This window comes from Pongo abelii, chromosome X (assembly GCF_028885655.2).
Source record: "Pongo abelii isolate AG06213 chromosome X, NHGRI_mPonAbe1-v2.0_pri, whole genome shotgun sequence".
In the NCBI taxonomy this organism is placed as follows: Eukaryota; Metazoa; Chordata; class Mammalia; order Primates; family Hominidae; genus Pongo; species Pongo abelii.
The window spans coordinates 17,204,918-17,227,957 of NC_072008.2; the positions used below are offsets into that span (position 1 = coordinate 17,204,918).

Below are 23,040 nucleotides of genomic sequence, written 5' to 3' on the forward strand. Positions count from 1 at the left end.
TGATCCACACAGGCAGGATTCTGGTACCTAATTGCATAATAGAGTTAACCCTGTTTGAGACAGGGGACTGGCCTTTTATATCCTTCTCTAGGTCAGTCATTATAGGCTGCTGGAGGTGGGGGTGGGAGGTAGGCTCCCATTAGTTGAGAATAAGTCTCTAGAGAAGAGGGTGGCTGTGAGTCCTCAGTAGCTAACACTCAGAGCAGCTGGGGGATGGTGTGCCAGCCAGGGAAAGGTGACCCAGGTGGGGCCAACACAGCACCTACTACAGTGGGCCTCCCCCTACCCATGTCCCGAGCACCTACCATGGTCCCTGACATACCAGAGGTACGAAAGAAATATCTGTGTAATTGAATAAATGAATGCATAGAAATGCTTAGCCTCTCTGGACCTGTGTCCATTTCTGGGAAGCCAGCTCAGCAGGGATCATATTGTCCCATTAACCATGGGAATGGTCAAAGACCCAGGACAGTTTGCCACATCATGAGTGGCAGCACTAAGTCCAGGATTTTCATTGCAAAATTAGAGTGAAGGTATATTTGCCATTTGTGAATAAGGAAGTATTAATATTACAATATTAGATACATATTTTTAAAAGGAACTTTAGCTCACATTTCAGTGAGCTCTTTGCTAAAAGTACATTTTCCTGGTTTGTCACATCCTGACTGGGTACAGGTTGTTACACATGGAACCATGAGGGCAGAACTGCCATTTGTTATATTAATTGTAATCCATATATCTGTTTTTTTCCCACAAGAATCAGTCACTGAATTTCAGTTCAGAAAACCAAAACTTTTGGACAAAGCCATATTATCATGTTGGCAGAGTTGTTCCCCGTGACCCCAAATACACAGAGGAGGAAGAGAACCACTGAGGCCCCCTGTTTTCTTGGATTATCATTCTTCCAAAGTTGGTAACTTAGAAAAGTCTCAAGAAATAGCAAAGAAACCTCCCCACCTTATTCTACTTTCCACACCCCAAGCCTAACATAAGCCTCAAACTATTTTTATGAAGGAAAGCTTATTGTGAAGAGGGTCTTTTACATGCCTAAATCTCATCTTTAGTTTTTCTTATCACACAGCCGGTTATCTTTGCCCATCTCTTTTCCTGGGATAATGTCTGGCTCTGTCAAGGCTGTGCCTTATTCTGGGACCTTCCTAATGCCTGTGTTCCAGGTCCCTCCTGAGATTCGCTCCTCCAAATGCTTGATAGATGGATCAATTTAGGGGATTGATGGTCAGATTTAGCCTGACATAACACCATGCAGTGGTCTGTTACCAGACATAGAGCTGGAAAACCCAGGCCCTTGCATACGAGTTCAGGAAGGTAAATTTGCAAATGAAACACATTTTAAGACACATCTCACAGCTGCTTCCTCATTCCCCACCCTATTGTTTGTGTTTTTAGAGATGTTTAAGAGAAAAGGAGGCAATAACAAAGACACTGTGCTGTGCTTTGGAATCCTCATTTATGTTGAAAAAGGGTCCATTTATCATCTCCTTCGATATTTCCACAAGGAGACTTTGCTCATCTCACCAGGGAATGGAGTGGTAGAGCAAACACTTCTCTGTCCACCTGATGATGGAGGAGAACCAACTAACTGAAAGGCAGAGAGCCTGAAATTATTATCCTCTCTCTGCCTGCCTGCTGCAAGATATTGCTGCATACCTGTGGTCCCTGCAGGAGGCTGCATGCGTAGACTTGGGCCAGAACATATATTACCTTCCAAGCAATAGATTTCTAGGTAAAAGGCAAGAAGGAACCTCAGGTTCAAGTTGCATTCTTCACCGTGGTTCACAGGAGGCCCTGCATTCAGGTGGTTACTGGGCCCTCATTCAGCTGTTAATAAAACTGACTTTTGGCTCATAGAGCTTGGAGTATGCGTCCATTTGTATGAACCTCCAGGGAAAGCAGGGTGAGGGCTTGTGTTCCCTAGACTCCTGGCAGTGAATGGCTCCTGGACAGCTTTGCTTGGTTGTTTCCCAGGTACTTCAAACTCAGTCTGCCTAAAGATGAGTTCCCCCTCACTCCTGCTTCTCCTGTGTTTCCCATCTTGGGGATTGACCTTAGTGTTCTTGTGGTAGCTCTGGCTGAAATTATGGATGTTGGAGCATAGGAGGCCCTTTGTGAACTTACTTTTGGGTCTTTCTCACCATTCCCACACGTTTCTCTTTTAGTCCAGGCCTCAGCTGAGACATCACCTGCTCCTGAGTCTTTGCCGACCCATGAGACTGGGTGCTTCTGTATTCTCCATACTTGCCCTCCACAGTCCACTGAAGCAAGTTGGCTTTGTCATTTCCCTGTTGCTCCCACTAGACTTCAAGCTTCTCTTAAGCAGGATCTGTATCTTGTTCATCCTTGAGTGCCAGTGCTAGCACAGGGCCTGCCAGTAGTAGCTGCTTAATAAATATGTCTTGAATGAGTAACACTCAGGCCTGAGAGTACCTGAGACTGTATGGCATAGTGGTTATAAGCTTAGCTTTGGAAATCAAGGCCTGTGTTCAGACTCTGCTATTTGTGTGATTTTGGGTGAGTTCCTTAACTTCTTGATCTTCAATTTCTTCACCAATAAGATAGGGATAATAACTACTTCCTAGGGCTGTGATGATGAATTGCAATGATCCATGCAAAGCCCTTTGATCAATGTATGACACACAGTAAGTGCTGTGTGCATCATAGTACCTATTAGTAACAACAACAATATAGTTATCTTTAATGGAAGGGAGAAAGCTATAAGAACTAGTTGGAACTAGAAGTCAGGAATATTGAGTGCTTGCATAGTGGATTTAGAGGAGATGGGGAATTGCTTGGAATAAAATGTAGGAACAGATGGGATTACCCTGGGAGAGAATGAACAGGGAGGGAAAAATGGGTGGAGCAACTAAAGACAGAACCTTGAGAAATCCTACATTTGAGGGATAAGAGGAGTCAAAACAGGAAAAAGAGTGAATGACTACAGTTAAGAGATTGCGTCTTCTCAGATGCCAGGGGCAGGAGTTTAAAAAAGATAGTCAAAGGTGCTATACTGGGCAGAAGATCAATGAAGAGAAGACGAGAAGAGGTAGCAATAACGTGTTAAATGGGGGTATGTTAGAGCCCTTGGGAACTAGCCATTTCAGTGGAGTCAGAGGAAGAAGCCATGCTCTGAAGGAGGTTAGAGAAGGCCAGGTTAGGGATGAAGTGGGCATACTAAGTCAGTTTGTTGTGCTACAATGTGTGTTTCTGTAATGAGGATTATCTGTGGGTCAGTAGATGACTGGTGTCAGTATGATGTAGAAGTCACATTGGTTCATATGTAGAGTTCATTCTCAGCACATGAATGTTTTGGCATCACTGGCTGCTAGTGGCTGAAAGCAGACTAACACACCTGAAGGCAGAAGACTGGGGGAAATGGGGGACATAGAGAGCTGCTCATGAGGCGCAGTCACCCTGTGTTCTTCCACTTGACTGATTGGTACCCACTCTGTCTTGAAGTGCTTTGGGGACATTCCTTGCCAATCTTGGTGAGTTTAGTCACTGATTCCATCCCACTCAGCACCCTCGACCCTTCTGATAACTCCTTCGACCACAGTCCCCTTTCCTTTTTTAAGAAGGGTCATATTTACTAGAGTGTTTTTTTTTTTTTTCCAAACTGTGTCCAGCTTTATTAAAGATACTTTTTGTGAACAATCATGGTATTTCAGGCAGGACATGAGCGACAATCATTAACAGTATACAACTTTCAGATTCCCTCCTTCAATGGACTTCCAAAATCAGAAAGCCATGGTAAAACCCAATGAAGTCTTCATTTGGTACCCTGAAGAGGGAAAGTTCAGAGTTGAGGGTTGACATTTCACATTCAACGTGCTGTTTAACAACTTTTCATGAGCTGACCCTGACTTTCAGGAAGTGAAATGAAAATGGCAGAATTTATCTGAAGATCCACAATCTAGAAACAGAACATGGGTCTTTCAAGGTTCTCGCTGGAAAGTCCAGATTGCCAGCCTGACTGGTAACCAGTTATTGGGGGCCAGACCCCAACAGGTATCTGGGTTTGAGGGAGTTAAGTGTATACTGAAGGCAGAGAGGGAGAGGGGGACATAAAGAGGAATTTGTTTCTCTACACCACAAGGCCTTTGTGTGAAGGTGACTGTGTGTGTCAACGTCAGACAGTCCCTCTTTCTGGGAGCCAAGAAGATGTCTTTCAAAACTAGAAGGGAAAGGTGTTTTCTCCACATCAGTCCAGCTTCATAGACATTATTATTTTTTTTTTCTTTCCTGACACGAAGTCTCGCTCTTGTTGCCCAGGTTGGAGTGCAGTGGCACGATCTCGGCTCACTGCGACCTCCGCCTCCCGGGTTCAAGTGATTCTCTTGCCTCAGCCTCCTGAGTAGCTGGGATTACAGGAACCCACCATCATGCCCAGCTAATTTTTGTACTTTTAGTAGAGACGGGGTTTCGCCATGTTGGTCAGGCTGGTCTCGAACTCCTGACCTCAGGTGATGCGCCTGCTTCGGCCTCCCAAAGTGCTGGGATTACAGGCATGAGCCACCGTGCCTGGCCTCAGAGACATTCTATTAGTGACATATACCCCTTCTCCATAAAACAACAATGATGTATTCGGTGTGCTAACAACATGGCTTAAAATAAAAACATAAAAACAATTCTGCATTTTTATAAAACTTAATAAAAAAATAATGCTTCAAACTGCACAGTCACCAGAAATACATAGTTATCAAAAATGCACACACTTCCCTTGGCATCCCCAGCGCCTTCAACTTTCTGTACCTGCTCTGTTTTGGCCTCTGCATTTTCTGCAGTTATTCCCCTCCTTGCCAGCATGGGCTTTTTCCTTTTTCCCCTTTGCCTTCTCTCCCTTCTTTGCAGGGGCCTCTTTAGGCTTGGGCTTTGGAGGAGCAGGTTTGGCAGACAACCTTGCAGATCTTCTGTGTAGTTTGTTCTCACTTTGGTTTTATCTCCTTTAGTGTCCCCTTCAGCCTTTCTCTTGGGCATGGTGGCAGCGACTGCAGTGGAATGTAGGTGCTGGGTCCAGGGATGCAGCAGCGCGTGGGCTTTGGTTGGCCTGGGGGGATAGTTCTTACCTCTTCTTCTTCACACTGCTCATAGAGTATTTCTTTATTAGAAATTTAACATTTAAAAAAATCAGTGTTTTTAATGATGATGATTGTTTTTGTTGGTGGTCAAGTTAAAATCTTGTTTTCAACCCTGTTTTTCTGATAAGCCTTGTTATTTTTAGAGTTTGTTGTTGCGAAGCATTAGTTTTTTAGCAATACATATGTTCAATTACAGAAGAAATTCCCATGATTCCTTTTCCTAAGATTGAACAATCTGGGAAGGAGGGATGGGAAGGTTAATAGCAGCATCTATGGGAGGTTTTTCCCAAGGATCAGCAGACGTAAGCATTCTTGGCTGCAACTTGGCCTAAATCAGTTTTCACTTGGTGACTATCTTCCTAAGTGCTCTTTATTATATATTTAGGTGATTGTGTTTTTGCATTTCTGTCTTCTCTCTGATCTCTTGCTACAGTCTGAACAAGTGTCGGAGGCTGAATTACTCCCACAGCTGAGCAGAGCCCCATCCCAGGCTGCAGAAAGTAGTCCAGCAAAGAAGGTAAGGTCAGCCTGAGGATGCTGTCAGATGGCGTTGCGAGTCCCACCCCGGGCTTCTTATCTCTATTAGCTGATCTATTGTTTTAAGGTTTCTGTGTCCTGAAATGAATGTCAGTGATCCAGATTTCCTAGAATGTGGGTTCTTTGTGAAGATTGGGGTCCTGAAGATTCCTGGGCTTGACCCTTTGATGCATTTTGTACATGACAGTACATACTCAACCTCCTTAGCCCCCCAGCTAAACATGGTGGCCTTGTTTATGGCAAGAGCTAAAAGGGCTGTGGGGAGGGACAGATGTCTTTAGCAAAACCCCATCCACCTGCTAAGCCTCTGTGAATACCTCTTGGGGTGGGGTAGTCTCTCCTTTTTGGTCTTTGTACCGTGGTTTCCTCTTGCATCGTGGCATTTTCACCTGGCATCTGCCCAGCCATGCCATTGGGTCACCTGTAATTTGCTCAGTAAGTACCCCTCACTCATCATGCTCTCCATTCATCTCCTCACCCTCTTCTTGTCCTTCTCCCAGGCTCTTCTCCCTTCAGAGAGAGTGGGCCTTGGGCTCAGGAGCACAGGTGAGGTAGAGTCCTCCAAAGAAGCAGGCCAACTGTGTCCTTCCAGAATACACTGTGGCTCTTTTTCTTGACTTTGTGTAGGAATTGGGGATAGGAGAATGATGAGCATATGACTAAGACCTTTAAAAACTTCCAAAGCTTAGGTTTTTTTGTTTTTTGTTTTTTGTTTTTTTTTTTCTGAGATGGAGTCTCGCTTTGTCGCCCAGGCTGGAGTGCAGTGGCGCGATCTCGGCTCACTGCAAGCTCCCAGGTTCACGCCATTCTCCTGCCTCAGCCTTCCGAGTAGCTGGGACTACAGGCGCCTGCCACCAGGCCGGCTAATTTTTTGTATTTTTAGTAGAGACGGGGTTTCACCGTGTTAGCCAGGATGGTCTCAATCTCCTGACCTCGTGATCCGACCATCTTGGCCTCCCAAAGTGCTGGGATTACAGGCATGAGCCACCACACCCGGCCAAAATTTAGGTTTAAAAGGCTTCAAAGTGAGGCAGGAGCCTATCTTGTCTTCAGTTAGGAAAGGCCCCATGGTGTGAGATGCACACAGGGTCTGTGTAAGTTTCAGGTGACAAGAAGTAATAGACTTCTTGAAACATTTAAAAAGAAAAAGAAAAAAGGAAGACCACTGGACTTTGATGCCTGTGTCCCCCCAGTTCTTGCTGAGCCATGGGTCAGTAAATAGAGTACCCTCCTGATCTTGGGGTTGGGGCTAAAGTAATATGGGACACTGGAAGGAAGAGTGGAGGGAACATTGAAATGTTTAACTTTTTAATTTTTATTTTGTTTTAAATCCACAGGATGTACCGTATTCTCAGCCACCATCAAAGCCCATTCGTAGGAAATTCAGACCAGAAAATCAAGCTACAGAAAACCAAGAGCCTTCCACTGCTGCAAGTGGGCCAGCTTCTGCAGCAACCATGAAACCGCATCCAACAGTCCAAAAGTAAGTAGACCACATAAACAAGAGTGAGGTAGGAATCTCGCTCTGAGATGTCCACGGATATGTAAATGTGTTGACATTTACATGCACACCAACAGAAGGATTTCATGGTTTTAAGTTTTATCTTGCTCATCTCTGTGGTGGGATTCAAGTCTCCCAGTCACATAGAAGGCTTTATAAGCTATAGGACTTAACCTGACCTAAAGGGGCCAGCGAGTCCTAGGCTGTGGTGTTTGGTTTGGTTTGATTTCTTTCCCTTCCTCTCACCTTCTGTTGTTTCCCGCTCCTCTTCCTTGTGAGGGCCCAAATTTTCCTGGCAAGACGAAAGTATTGTAAGTGGCAATTTTGCCTCTCTGCGTGTGTTATCTCCTTTTCCTTCAGGGCAAATGGCTAGCTCCTTCACCCACAGACACGCTTTCAGTAGGTGTGGTATGTGATTTTAAAATCTCCGTAAAGAGTTTCTGTTGTTGGTTGCCTCAGCACAGAATGGATACATGCAGAACTTCCAGTATATTTATCTAACCAGCTGGAACAGGTACTGGAGGGAGGGTGAAGACATCTGTGGACGTGGCCAGGGACTGAGACAATGATGCTCTGGACAAACTATCCTTCTCTGTAAAACTTTGGCTTTGAGAAGAGCCATCACTTGCTTCAATTTCTTTGTAGTGAAATTGAGGGAGATGTTGAGGACAGAAACCTGCTCCTGTCACTTGACTGCAAGTGAGCCTGACCGATCACTAACATAAATGCTCAAGACCCATCATGACCCTGCTTTTGGGGTCTTGCAGGTCTCAGATGCTGCTGCAGATTTTCTTCTGCTTACACGCTGTAGAACGAAAAGCAGCATGTTCTGTGGGAGATGTTAGCAAGTTGTCTTTGAAGCCAAAGTCCCATTCTGAATCTCTGCAGCCCTCTCCTTCAGAAGATTTTCTTTTTTTCAAATGGAGAGGTCCCTGGTGGTATCAGTCCATAAAGGAAGTATATTTTGTTCATCACATTCACCGAGAACTTTGACCATCTTCCAGCCCCCGTTAAGCCTGGAAGGTGAATCCCTATCAGGGACAAAGATGGCTCAATTTTCTTCCATGTTCTACCCCAGCACTCCACTTTAATTTCAGCTTCATGTTAATTTTAGTCAGCAGTGGCTTAACAGTCTCCAGAGTAGATGTCAGGGCATCTGGTGGAGTTCATACGGAGATCTTTTCTTTTTCTCTTTTTTATAACAGCTTTATTGCAATATAATTCACATAGCATACAGTTCATGTTTTTAAATGTACAATTCGGTGGTTCTTAGTTTATTCACAAAGTCATGCAACCATCACCACAATCTAACTTTTGTCATGCCTAAAATAATATCCATGCCCATTAGCAATCACTCCCCATTCTCTCCTTCCCCATCAGCCCCTGGCAACCACGAATCTCCTTTCTGTCTCCATGGCTTTGCATATTCTTGTCATTTCACATAAATGGAATAATGAAACGTGGTCTTTTGTGACTGGCTTCTTTCACTTAGCATAATATTTTCAAGGTTCATCCAAGTTGTAGCATAAATCTGAACTTATCTTTTTATGGCTGAATATTCCATTGTATGGATAGACCACGTTTTATTCATCCATTCATAAGTCGATGGACATTTTGGTTATTTCTGCTTTTTGGCTCTTAAGAGTAATGCCATTATACTGTTTGTGTACATGTTTTTGTGTGGACTTACATTTTCATTTCTCTTGGGTCTGTACCTAGGAGTGGAATTGCTAGGTCATGTGGTAACTCTATCTTTAATATTTCGAAGAACTACCACACTTTTCATAGTGGCTGCACCATTTTATGTTCCCGTTGGCAACGTATGAGGGTTCCAATTTCTCCATTTTGTCAACACTTACCTTTTTTTTTTTATTATAGCCATCCTAGTGAGTGTGAAGTGTGATCTCATGGTTTTGATTTGCATTTCTTTTGTGGCTAATGACATTGATCATCTTTTCATGTGCCTATTGGCCATTTGTTTATTTCTTTGGAGAAATGTCTATTCACACCCTTTGCCCACTTTTAATTGGATTATTAATCTTTTTATTTTTGAGTTACAAGTTCTTTATATGTTCTGGATACAACTCCCTTGTCAGATATATGAGAAAATTGAGCCATCTTTGTAAATATTTTCTCTCATTCTGTGGCTTGTCTTTTCACTTTCTATTTATTTTTATTTTTATTTTTTAGAGACAGAGTCTCACTCTGTCACCCAGGCTGGGGTGCAGTAGCATGATCATGGCTCATTGTAGCCTCGAATTCCTGGGCTCAAGTGATCCTTTCTCCGTCAGCCTCCTGAGTAGCTGGAACTACAGGCATGAGCCACCATTCCCAGCCAATTTCATTTTATTTTTTGTAGTGATGGAGTCTTACTATGTTGCCCAGTCTGGTCTCAAACTCCTGGCCTCAAGTGATCATCCTGCCTCAACCTCTCAGGGTGCTGGGATTACAGGCCTAAGCCACTGCACCCAGCCAATTATCAATATTAATCAGATCTGTACAGTGGTCACAGTCCATTCTAGTTCAGTTGCTCTTGTCTAGAACCTATCTCCCAGTAATGGCACATATGGTTGTTTTTCTAGGAGAACATCAATTGCTCTTTTGCTCTAAGAATTCGGTGTTTCTTGCTGTGGGATGAAAGGTTGTAGATTATCCCTGTGGTAACCACACTGATTTATCATCCCAACCATGGACGGTTTTGAAAAGTAAAGAGAGTGCTAATGTACTTATGCTGGACAGACAGTTTAAATGGCGACTGTAATGGGTACAGTAGGATGCGTGGTCACTCTGGTTATGCCTGTTCTGTGAATTTGCTGTTAATTGGGAAATACTGGTATTAAAACGTTCTGTATTTTTCTCAAGAGCCACAGATATATGCTGGTCCATGCACATACACATGAGTGCACATTTATGCACACACACACATATACTTAGGCATTCATGCCTAATAATAAATAAGGTAGAGGTAGGTAGTCTGGCTAAGTTAATGTAGAATTTTTGCTAAAAGGAATGTTCTTGTATTATTTTCCTTCAGACTTGTTCACAGGGGACACCTGCAGGTCTTTTAAGTGCTATTAATTCTTGCACAAAAAGGGCATTCCAGTTAATATGGTTTGTCAGGAAGAAATACTTATTAAAATGTCTTGGAATAAATGGAACACAAATGTTTGAAAAAGCCCACTTCACAGCTTTTATTCAGGTTATAAAATGGGAATTACTTCAGGTGTAAATAATTCATCCCAACAAATTTGTTTCATTTGGTGTCTATCTTCCTGACCGCCTGTGAATATGAGATTTTATTTTTGGAGCCCTGTGTTGTTAACCACTTGTTAGTTTAACACCTCTCATGAATCAGGGTTCTGACCCTCAAGGGTCCAGACCTCTAAGTCCTTTTTCACTGAAGTGTTTGTGCTTTTCTATAGGCAGTCTTCCAAACAGAAGAAGGCCATTCAAACTGCTATCCGCAAAAATAAAGAGGCAAATGCAGTGCTGGCTCGGCTGAACAGTGAGCTCCAGCAGCAGCTCAAGGTAAGGAATGAGTCCCAGATTTGGATGACCAGGCTTTTCCCTGGCTTTTAAAAAGTTTTTTTTTTAATTTAGTAGGCATATGATAATTGTACATATTTATGGGGTGGGGTACGTAGTGATGTCTCCATACCTATCATGTACAGTGATCTGATGTGACCATTGGCTGACCATTTAGTTCCATCCCTGTTGATAAGACTTGCCTCTTTCTTCTCAAACCCTTTTTGGAAGGTGAAGAATTACTGTATTTAAGTTTCATGGGTTGGTTCTTGCATAGTCAGAGGAAGACTAGTGACTTTAATATGTAGGCTTCATATTGTGTGTGAGTTAAAAGGAAAGACAATCTATTACGAAGGCTGTTTGAAGCATTCTTTATTATCCAAAGCTTCTGGGTAAGCCCTTGATTATTTACATCCTCTCTGAAAGAGGATGTAAATTCTTTATTTTATTTTATTTTATTATTATTACACTTTAAGTTTTAGGGTACATGTGCACAATGTACAGATTAGTTACATATGTATACATGTGCCATCCTGGTGTGCTGCACCCATTAACTCGTCATTTAGCATTAGGTACATCTCCTAATGCTATCCCTCCCCCCTCCCCCAACCCCACAACAGTCCCCAGAGTGTGATGTTCCCCTTCCTGTGTCCATGTGTTCTCATTGTTCAATTCCCACCTATGAGTGAGAACATGCAGTGTTTGGTTTTTTGTCCTTGCGATAGTTTACTGAGAATGATGATTTCCAATTTCATCCATGTCCCTACAAAGGACATGAACTCATCATTTTTTATGGCTGCATAGTATTCCATGGTGTATATGTGCCACATTTTCTTAATCCAGTCTATCGTTGTTGGACATTTGGGTTGGTTCCATGTCTTTGCTATTGTGAATAGTTCCGCAATAAACATACATGTGCATGTGTCTTTATAGCAGCATGATTTATAGTCCTTTGGGTATATACCCACTAACGGGATGGCTGGGTCAAATGGTATTTCTAGTTCTAGATCCCTGAGGAATCGGCGCACTGACTTCCACAATGGTTGAACTAGTTTACAGTCCCACCAACAGTGTTAAAGTGTTCCTATTTCTCCACAAGGAGGATGTGAATTCTTATTTCAGTAGAAGGAAGTCACCCTAGTACTGTCAAAGGCCAGCCCCTCCTCTGGTACCTTGCAAATGGTTCCATTTCACCTTCTCAATGGCATCACCCCTGTTTCTCTTCATCATTACTCTCCCCTGTGTTAGTTTCTCAGGGCTGCTATAACAAAATACTACAAATGTGGTGGCTTAAGATAACCAAAAACGATTCTCTCACAGCTCTGGAGGCTAGAACTCTGAAATCAAGATATTGGCAGAGCTATGCTCTCTTTGAAGGCTCTAGAAGATAATCCTTCCTTACCTCTTCCCAGCTTCTGATGTTGCTGGCAGTCCTGGGCATTCCTTGGCTTGTAGCTGCATCACTCCAATCTCTGCTTCTGTTGTCACATGGCCTTCTTCCTGTATCTCTCTGTGTCTGTGTCCAAATTTCTCTTCTTATTGTATCCTCTTATAAGGACACCAATCATTGGATTAGGACCCACCGTAATCTAGCATGACCTCATCTTAACTTGATTACATCTGCAAAGAACCTATTTGCATATAAGGTCACATTTACAGATACTGGGGGTTAGGACTTAAACATATATTTTGAGGGGACATGATTCTACCCACTATATCCCCCAGTTCTCTACTGGATCATTCGCCATCCACACATAAATATGCTTCAGTATTGTCCATTACACTTGGCCAATTACTGCCTCATTTCTTTGGTCCCCTTCACAGCAAAGTTTCTTAGGAGTGGTTTTTATTCATTATCTTTACTTTCAAACCGGTAATTTTCTCTTCCTTCCACTTCAGTTGGCTTCGTCCTCCTCCACTCACACCCGTCTTGTGACTAAATCCAATGGGGCTGTTTATTATTATTATTATTGTTATTTTCAGAAGAATTCTACACAATTGATCATTTCCTTCTCTGAAATTGCTTTTATAACTGGTTTTTGACATACCATATTCTCCTGGTTTTCCTTCTGCTTCACTGGTGCTTCCCATTTTCATTCTCTGCTGTCTCTTCCTTCCCTGACTTAACTTTTATACCCCAACCCCGTTTGCCCCAATATTTTAGTATGAAAATTTTCAAACATACACGAAAGTTGAAAGAATCATAAGTGACTGCTTGTATAGACATCACTTCAGTTCTACAATAACATTTTACTATACTTGTTTTTAATCACGTATCTACCCGTTTATCCTTGTGTCCATCAGTTCATCTGATTTTTGACATGTTTTCAAATAACTTGCAGATATCTGTATACTTTCCCTGAATATTTTAGCATGCGTATAATTAGCTAGAGTTCAATATATTTTTACAGTTTTTTCTTATGATATAAATGTTTATACAAAATGCATGCACAAATATTATTATTATTATTATTATTATTATTATTATTTGAGATGGCATCTCGCTCTGTCGCCCACGCTGGAGTGCGGTGGCGTGATCTCGGCTCACTGCAAGCTCCGCCTCCTGGGTTCACACCATTCTTCTGGCTCGGCCTCCTGAGTAGCTGGGACTACAGGCGCCTGCCACCACGCCCGGCCAACTTTTTGTATTTTTAGTAGAGATGTGGTTTCACTGTGTTAGCCAGGATGGTCTCAATCTCCTGACCTCGTGATCTGCCCGCCTAGGTCTCACAGAGTGCTGGGATTATAGGCGTGAGCCACCGCGCCAGCGCACGCACAAATCTTAAGTGTACATTTGCTGAGTTTGTAACAAGTACATGTACTTACGGAATCCAAACCCCCAAAAAGATAGAGAATATTACCATCACCCCAGGAAGCTCCCTCATGCTTTTTCCTAGTCAATTCCTGCCCTACCCACACAGAGGCAATCACTATTCTAATTTTTATACCATAGTTTTGCCTGTTCTATAACTTTATATAAGCGGTGTCTTACAACTTATACTTCGTGTAAAGCTTCTTTCACTTAGCATTATGTTTTTGAGATTCATTTATATTGTTGTGTGTCTCAGTAATTCATTCATTTTTATTGATGAGTAGTATCCCATTGGGTGAATATGTTACAGTTTGGTTATCAATTCCATTGACAGACACCTGAGCTGTTTCTGGTTTTTGGCAATTTGGAATAAAACTGCATTTTTGAGTAAGTCTGTATGGAAATATGTTCTCATTTCTCTTGGATTGGGATTCATAGGTAACATGGTAAGTGTATGTGGTTAGTTTCTGAGAAACTGCTAGATCGTTTTCCAAAGTGGTAGCAATCTGTACTCCTACCACTAATGTATGAGAGTTCCAATTGTTCTGCATCTTTGCCAACATTTGGTGTTATGATTCTTATTAATTTTAGCTAGCCCTGCAGTGATATAGTTTTCATCATCTCCTTGCTGACTAATTATGTTGTCCACTTTTCTTTGTGATTATTTACCTTTCATATCTTACTTTATGAAAGATCTTTTCAAATGTTATTTTTCTCCAAAGTAGTCTATAGATTTATTACAAAACCAATAAAAATCCCAGCAGGATTTTTTGTGAGTATAGACAAGCTAATCCCAAAACTTATATGTAAAGGCCGAGGAGCTGGAATTGCTTAAACAAATTTGAAAAGGAAGAACAAAGTTGGAGGAATAGCTTTACTGTCAAGCTCCAGTAATCAAGATGCTGATGCATAGATCAGTGGAATAGGATACAGAGTCCTGAAATAGACCACATGAAAACAGCCATTAGATCTTTGACAAAGGTGCAAAATCAATTCAATGAGAAATAATAGTTTTCAACAAATTGTTTTATAACAATTTGTCATTTGCATTTAAAAAAAGAACCTTGATCTAAGCCTCACATCTATACAGAGATTAACTTGAAATGAGTCATAGATGTAAATGTAAAACATAAAGCTATAAAATTTTTAGAAGAAAACATAGAAAAATCTTCATGATCTGTAGTTAGAAATAACACCAAAAGCACAATCTATAACAGAGAAAAACTAAAAAAATTGGACTTCATCAAAATTAAAACCTTTTATTTTGCCAAGTATAGTTAAGAAAATTAAGAGACAAGCTGCTGAGTGGGAGAAAGTATTTGCAAAACACATATTTGATAAAAGGCTTACATCTCAATTATATAAAGAACTCTTAAAACTCAATAATAAGAACTCTCAAAACCAAAACATCTCAATTTAAAAATGGGCAAAGGATTTGAACAGACACTTCACTAAAGAATATATAAAGATGGCAAATAAGTACATGAGAAGATATTCAACATCATTAGCCATTTGGGAAATGCAAATTTAAATCATAATTACATACCACTATACACATACTAGAATTGCTAAAACAAAAAATGTGACATCACCAAGTGCTGGCAATTAGAACTCTCATTTATTGGTGGTGGGAATGCAGAATGGTACCACCACTCTGAAAAATCGTTCAGCAGTTTCCTATGAAGTTATACATACACTAATCATGTGACCCAGCTGTCTCTATCTTAGTGAAATGAAAATTTATGTTCACTCAAAAATCTATATATGAATTTACATAGCAGTTTTATTCATGATAGCCCAAACCTGGAAACAACACAAATGTCCTTCAAAAGATGAATGAATAAATTGGGATACATTCATTCAATGGAATAGTACTCAACAGAGAAAAGAAATGATACACAACTTGGATGAAACTCAGACATTATGCAGAGTGAGACAAGCCAGTATCAAAAGGTTGTGTACTGTATGATTCCTTTTATTTGACATTCTTGAAGAGGTAAAACTATAGTGATGTGAAACAAATCAGTGGCTATCAGGGGTTATGCATGAGATGAGAGTTTGTATGAGTAGTCCCAGGGAACTTTTGGGGTTGGTTGAACTGTAATGTGTCTTCTTTGTGGTGGTGGTTACACAAATCTGTACACTAAAAGAAAAAAATTGTTTTACCCTATGATAATTTTAAAAAGTTATTTTTTAAATGTCAAAGTTCATTCTGTTTTATAAAACTTTGTATGTGAACTTGTTTTGTTTTGCATTTTGTTTGGTTTTGGTTTTCTCCTCTCTCCCTCTGCTTTGGGGTAGGCCAGTTTCACCCATTGTTCTCTACATTTGGTAGGCCCTTTTAATTTGGAAACTGATATTCCCCAGTTCTGAAGGGTTTTTTATTTTCATTTTTGTTGTCGTTGATTATTTCCTCCCTCCTGCCCTCACCCCCATTTTTTTCTCATTCTCCCTTACTGATATTCAGACATTGGACTTCTTAGCTTAGTTCTCTAATTTTCTCATATTTTCTCTTCTGTTTGCTTTCTTTTCTCTTTCTTCCTACCTTTTCTTCTTTATTTTTGTCTATTTCTGGAAACTTAATTATATATTCTAAATCTTCTGTTGTTTAATAACCAATAATTTTTTGTTCTCTGTTTATTTTTGACGATATCCTATTCTTGTTTCATTGTTGTGATCTTTTTTAAAATTATACTTTAAGTTCTGGGAAACGTGCAGAACTCGTTGTGGTCTTTTTTTATGGTCATTTTTCTTTCTTCTTCCTGAATAGTTTGTGTGTGTTGTGTTGTGTTGTATGTGTTTTATCTTAGATGCTTTCCTTCGATATCTGATGGCCCTTCTTTGCTCATATTTAAAAGGAAGATGAAAACACTGATTGGAAGTTCATTGCACATTGTGAGGCTTGTCAACTCTGAGCTTCACTGTCTGGCAATTTGGCTCGGCTGTATAGTTGGGGAACCCCCAAAGGGAGTATGATTAGCTCTTTCCTCTTGGTCTGGTTGGAGTCTCCAGAGTGGAGACTGTTTTGGTCACCTACATGGAGGGAAAGAGTTGGTTCAGTGGAGCAAGAGGGCTGTAGGTCTCAGCATTCCAGGATATTCATTCACTCTCCCTATTTCTGGCCCAGTATCTTGTCCTCAACTGTGCTTGTTTCTTGCTAATCCAGATGCTCTCTGTTGTATCTTTTCAAGAAATAAACCTTCAACATTCTGCCCTGGTGGCAGGAATGATCTAGGGATCTAATTGCTTCTGAAACAGATTTTCAGCCAACACTTATTTTAGCCGACCCCCATCTCCCCTTAGGTACTCCCACTTTCATAGGTATCTGGTGTTGCGAATTTGAGTCTTTCAGGAATTCTCCTATGTAAAATCAAATTGGTTCTTATTTTTCTTCATGTTAGCTTGGGACTCAGCTTTCTTTACTTGATCTGTATGAGTGGAAAAGTTCTAAGTCTAGTGAACAGAAGCCTGAAGAATCATTGAAACAGAACTATAGTCATAGCCCCTCAATTAATTCCCAGGCTAAGCCAGTTTATAGATCCAGAACCTCTTGAATGATGAAGGGGCATCTATGTCTCCTTAAGGAAGGACCCCACTGTGCAGCCAAAAATTTACACTGCACATCTTTCTCCTAGCCTTTCCCAAGGGGACCCTGCTGCCATTTATCAGGGTGACTGTGCATTAGAGGAAGGGAAATAATCAGACTTTTGAGGAATTACTAGACACTAGCTCTGAACTCACACTAATTCCAGGAGATGCGAAGTGTCACTGTGGCCCATCAGAGTTGGGGCTTAGGGAGATCAGGTGATCAATGGAGTTTTAGCTTACGTTCATCTCACAGTGGACCCAGTGGACTCCCAAACTCACCCTGTGGTTATTTCCCTAGCTCTGGAATGCATGCTTGGAATAGACATACTCAGCAACTGGCAGAATTCCCACATTTATTTTCCTGGATTTCCTAAGTCATTTACCATTCACCAGTTTGCCACTCAGCTTTCAAATTTTATTGCTGTCATCTTGTCCCTTTTGTTTTCCCTATCTTGTGGGTCCATGACTTTGAAAAGTTGCTGTATTGTTTTAGTGGTGCTCCAGGAGGGAGAGAGTGTGGTACCCCTGGTCAGTCTTCCATCTTTACCTGAAACCTCTATCTATACTGTTTTGCTAGATGATGTTATATGGTCTCATGGCTTTGAAGACCATCCATAAACTAATGAAACCTAATTTATGTCTCAAGCCCTACTTCTCCTTTCCTCTGTGCTCTAGACTTGCATATATAACTTCTTACTCAATGTTTTCTCCTTAGATATCCAATACGCATCTCAGATAATTAACTGCCAACCCTCTCCTTGAAATACTCATTTCTTATATAATCTTCTCATTCTCAATATCACTACCAGCCAGCTACTTTCTTCATACAAAAATCCCAGGAGTCATCCTCAGATTTTCCTTCTCTCCTACATCAACTTCATCAGCAAGTCCTACCAGTTCTAGATTCAAGATTTATCTAGAATTCATCCACTTCTCTTCATCTTCATGGCTTCTACCCTGACGGAAGCCATTTTCATTTCTCACCTGGGTCCCTGCAGTAACCTCCCAGTTGCTCCCCTGCTTCCACTCTCACCCTGCTATAATCTACTGTCTACACAGTAGCCAGAGTGAAAATTTTGAATTTTAAGTTGGGTCATGTTCCTTCCCTGATTAGAAACCCTCAATGCCGGGCTGGGTGCGGTGGCTCACGCCTGTAATCCCAGCACTTTGGGAGGCCGAGGTGGGCAGATCACGAGGTCAGGAGATTGAGAACATCCTGGCTAACATGGTGAAACCCCATCTCTACTAAAAATACAGAAAATTAGCCAGGCATCGTGGCAGGTGCCTGTAGTCCCAGCTACTTGGGAGGCTGAGGCAGGAGAATGGTGTGAACCTGGGAGGCGGAGCTTGCAGTGAGCCAAGATAGCGCCATTGCACTCCAGCCTGGGCAACAGAGCCAGACTCTGTCTCAAAAAAAAAAAAAAAAAAAAAAGAAAGAAAGAAAGAAACCCTCAGTGCCATCCCCCCTACACTTCCATACTCTTTCCTCTGCCCACAAGGCCCTGTATGATCTGGCTCCTTGCTTAAATCTCTGACTTCATTTCCTGCCAATGTCTTCCTTGTTCCATCTACTCTGGTCACACAGCCTTTTTGTTCATCAAATTCACCAAACTCAGTCGCTCCTCAGGGCCTTTGCAGTTGCCCTTTTGTCTCTGTGAATATCCTTCCCCCCATATCTTCATATGGCTCACTCCTCATTTCATTCAAGTCTTTGCTCAAGTAGTGCTAACTCTGAGAAGCCTTCCCAGGGCACTCTCTCTCCTTTCTCCCAGATCCCCCTCTGTTACTCTCTATTATGTTATCTTATTTCCTTCTGGAAGTATCTTGTTCATTAACTTTATTATCTTTCTCAAGTCATTTGAATATAAGCCCTATTGCTCTGATCTGGCATATTCTTTGCTGATACCATCACAGCTAGAGCATTACTCACCTGTAGGAGATAGAAACCAAAAGATATCTGGCTGGGTGGCTAGGAGAGCATGTGAATAAATACTTGTGAAGTTGTATACTGACTATTAGTATGCTGATTCTTCTGAATCTCACAATTCAGCCTTTATACAGGATTCTTTCCCACCTTGACTGTTTCTACTTGAATACCTTTATGTGTCCCCTCTCTTCCTGCCAAAAAATCCGTTTTAGGCCCGAAAGTTTGAATTCCCAAATAGCAGATTGCTCAGCCTCTTTTCTGCTTTTCACCCAGATGTTGTACCTTACGCCATATGTTGTGCAGAAACCTGGATGAGACTTTGGTGGAGGGGCAACTAGCATACCTTTTTGGCCCTCAGACCTGACTGAGTATGGTGCGGGATTACAAGCCAGAGATTGCAACTAGAAATTTAAGTCCTGTTGGCTCACTGCTCAGTATTGGGAGTCTGTTTTTGCTTTCTGCTCTCTTCTAGTCTTTTAATTTTTAATGACTCTCTCTACCAGCTACTGATCTTGTTAAAACAGGCTAAAACTAGGGCAGGGTGGTAGAGGGGAGTAGGTCAGTTTCATTTCATCGCCTTCAGAAAGGAGTTGAGAGATTACAAATTGTGAAGCCCCTTTTGTCTGGTCACCAGCATTAAATCTGATACCTCCCAGTCCTCCTGTTCTTGAGTTATACAGCACTTGTATTTGTGGGTCCAGTTATAAGTTTCCTTTTAATATCTGATGAAGTAGGGATGAATTCAAGAAATGACCCCTTTGCTTTTTTGTTTTTCTTGTGTTTTGTACAACTCAGGAGGTTCATCAAGAACGAATTGCATTGGAAAACCAATTGGAACAACTTCGTCCAGTCACTGTGTTGTGACCCCCCATGGTTCAAGTGACAGTGGGTGACCTTGTCTGCCAAGATCTTTCTTTTGAATGTTTTGAACCCAACTACTTGTCATAGATGTTTGACTGTGTCAAAAGCTGTGAGCAGCAAAATATAATCCATATGACCTTTTCTCTTGCACTTCACTTGTATGTTTTACTGTGGTGGAAAAAATACTTCAACTGATTATCACACTTGAAATGCTAATTATCAGTGGAATTTGTCTCCTATTCTTAAGTACTTCTGCAAGGTATTAGATGCTGCTCCTTACCAAAAATCAGTCTTCTAGCAAATAAAAATAACTTAGAGCATTATTTATTTAAAGAATTTATGTTTTCTATAAAACCTTATAACCAAGAACCTTCAGGATGCTTGTAACCAAGTACTTTCAGGATGCTTTTTGTATGTATATCACATAGAGTAGGTTGGTTTCCTGAGTAATTGGGATTCCAACTAGATAGTCATTGGTGTGACCATAATAAAAACAAAAGCTAAAATAAAAGCATCAGATTTAGACTGGCGCTGTGCCCTCTACCACTATATGCCAAAAATTGCTTCTCTAGTGCCATTTTGATATTATATCTAGCTATAAATAATACATGACTATTGTTTTCTATTGAATATCAAAGACTTACTGGATCTTTACACCTCTGTAAAGTGGAGGTTTTGGCAATGAGCTATTTAACTTGGCCAAGCTAGGCTGTCAACCCAGACACCTCAGTCCTTTCATGTAAATTTTTGGGCAAGAGAAGTCTGCTTTGACTGCCTTGCCTGACCAAATTAAATAAATAGTTGCCAGATCTCTACTTCTATCCTGCATGGGATAATATATCTGTAAATGCATGAGTTTGGAAACCACCCATCAAATATGAAAGGCTGATGAGACTGTTAGGATTGATAAACATTTGTTATTTGAACCCAGGTATCCAAACTGGGGAAGAAGGGGAAATGGTTGTTACCAACAATCTCTAGTAGTTATTTTAATCTTTATTTTAACCTGGATTGCAAATGTATGGGGTATGAGGAGATAATGAAAGAAAGTGGTCCTTATGCTGGATATATGACTGTTCTGTTCTCTGTAAAGTGTATTCTTGGGAAGTGATTGGTTTATATCAGATTCAGAGGAGCCCAATTAACTCCAGTGTGGGTAATGTAAAACAGTAAGCTCAAATTGCAGAAGCCAGTATTCTACAGAAATTTAAGTAGCTACTGCTTCTCCTGAAAGCCCAAGTTGAAAATGGGACCACAGGGGCACAGGGCTACTGACCCTCACAGGGCATGCCAGCGTTAACACCACTTTAAGAGACTAATGGCAAGAAATGCTGTCTCTTGTGCATTTTGCTAATTCCCCCATTCTTAGGGTTGGGGTGTACAGGGTCTTTTTGAAGCAGTTTTGGATAGGTTTGCAATATGTGGGATTCAGCCTTTGATTTCAATAGAGCTGAGAGCTTTTAGAACAAGCAGGCATTTATTTAATGTTTGCTTAGTCCATTGGCAAGCTTTATCAATAGCTTAATGGCAGAGGATAAAGGCTCAAACAGATGATGTTTTTCCACAGAAAAACAAATTGTTGAATCTATTCTGTGCATGTTTAAGGATTTTGAATTGATTTTGAAAATCATGAAACTTGAATTATTTCTCTATTCCCTTTTTTTCTTCCCCATTTGCTGCCTTTTTTGTTTTTGTGGGGGAAGGGTTGGGAGTAAGTTTAAACTCTTCCGAAGATTATGAATGGGTCAGCACAAACTTTTAGGCAACTGCTTTTTCCATGTTCTGAGATCTAGGGGCTACAACAAATTTTATCAGCAGTGTTTTTTGTTTATTTTGTTTTTTGTTTTTTTGAGATGGAGATTTGCTCTGTCGCCCAGGCTGGAGCGCAGTGGCGCAATCTCGGCTCACTGTAACCTCCACCTCCCGGGTTCAAGCAATTCTTGTGCCTCAGCCTCCCAAGTAGCTAGGATTACAGGCGTCCACCACCATGCCTGGCTAATTTTTGTATTTTTAGTAGAGACGGGATTTTGTCATGTTGGCTAGGCTAGTCTTGAACTCCTGACCTCAAGTGATCCACCCGCCTTGGCCTCTCAAAGTGCTGGGATTACAGACGTGAGCCACCCGCCCAGCTATCAGCACTGTTCTTATTGCAGACGTTTCACAGCATGTTTGGCTTTTGGTAAATTCAATCCAGGAAAGACTAGCATGTGCACTTTATCTCATAATCTTCCAGTACATATGCTCTCAGTTGGGATAGCACTTCATTTCCATTAGGCAGACGTATAAACTAAGGAATGTTAGTCTGCAGTATTCATTTTAAAAATATTGACATGCTTTTCCGCTCCCCTCCATGAAGTCAGTGCCAGAGTGAGCCAAATTGGGAGGTTGGGGTTTTGTTTTGGTTGGCTTGGATTTCATTAAGGGAAAAAACTTGCATTGGACAATCAAATTCCCCTGAGTTTCATAATCTCATCAATATTTTAAGATAGGCAAGCACACACTAATAATATCTATGCCTACCTTCTTGGGTGGACTCAACTGTAACCACAGTTTATTAGTTGCTTAGAAGTGGATTTTTAAAAAACAGTTAAATGTGTGTGCATAACACACAAGTAATGACACACTACTATTATTATTATCTAAGTAGTGCTCATCCCCTCTTTCTGTGCTTTCTTAGGATGTGCACTTTAATTTAGGATTGTAACGCCTGATAATATTTCTGTGAGCCTTTAATGTGATTTATAAGATGGCTGAATTACTGAAATCACCATTATACCTTTTCCATAAAACGACTCCAAAGTTAGACCTGCCTGTTGGGGAGAATTCTATAGACAGAAAGTCAATGTTGTCCCCATCCATAGGGGTTGAATTACCTTGCTGTTAAGTGGTCTTCCCCCATTGGGATCCTACAGTCCCACAGATGAAAGCACAGTAGTAGCTGACAGCTGGCTTATTTGGTCCCTCGGCATCTCTTGTATGTGGCATATTGCTTTTGCCACTTTCCTATCCAGCAGACATCAAAGCAAAACTAAAAGGTAGGCATCTGGAATGAATGTATATGTTGTAATTGAGGCAGATATTTGCCTTAATTGGAAGGATCTAACTGCTTTACAAATATTAAACAAGTGCTTGGGCATGATTGGGAGAGGAGGCAGCTTAGCTGGAAGCTGTGCCCATCTTACTGTCACTGGAGAAT

The 23,040-nt window shown here is 41.2% G+C and overlaps 1 protein-coding gene across 6 annotated transcripts in view; it reads left to right on the plus strand.

Moving 5' to 3' along the window:
* Positions 1 to 20,167, plus strand: part of REPS2 (RALBP1 associated Eps domain containing 2) — a 206,379-nt gene extending 186,212 nt beyond the window's left edge. For all 6 annotated transcript variants that reach the window (XM_002831425.3, XM_009234619.3, XM_063721067.1 and 3 more), the window contains 4 exons: positions 5,527 to 5,610; positions 6,968 to 7,113; positions 10,554 to 10,659; positions 19,779 to 20,167. In XM_002831425.3, coding sequence (XP_002831471.2) covers positions 5,527 to 5,610; positions 6,968 to 7,113; positions 10,554 to 10,659; positions 19,779 to 19,847 — 405 coding nt within the window. In that variant the 3' untranslated portion in view covers positions 19,848 to 20,167. The remainder of the gene's footprint in view (positions 1 to 5,526; positions 5,611 to 6,967; positions 7,114 to 10,553; positions 10,660 to 19,778) is intronic.
* Positions 20,168 to 23,040: the final 2,873 nt, after the last annotated feature.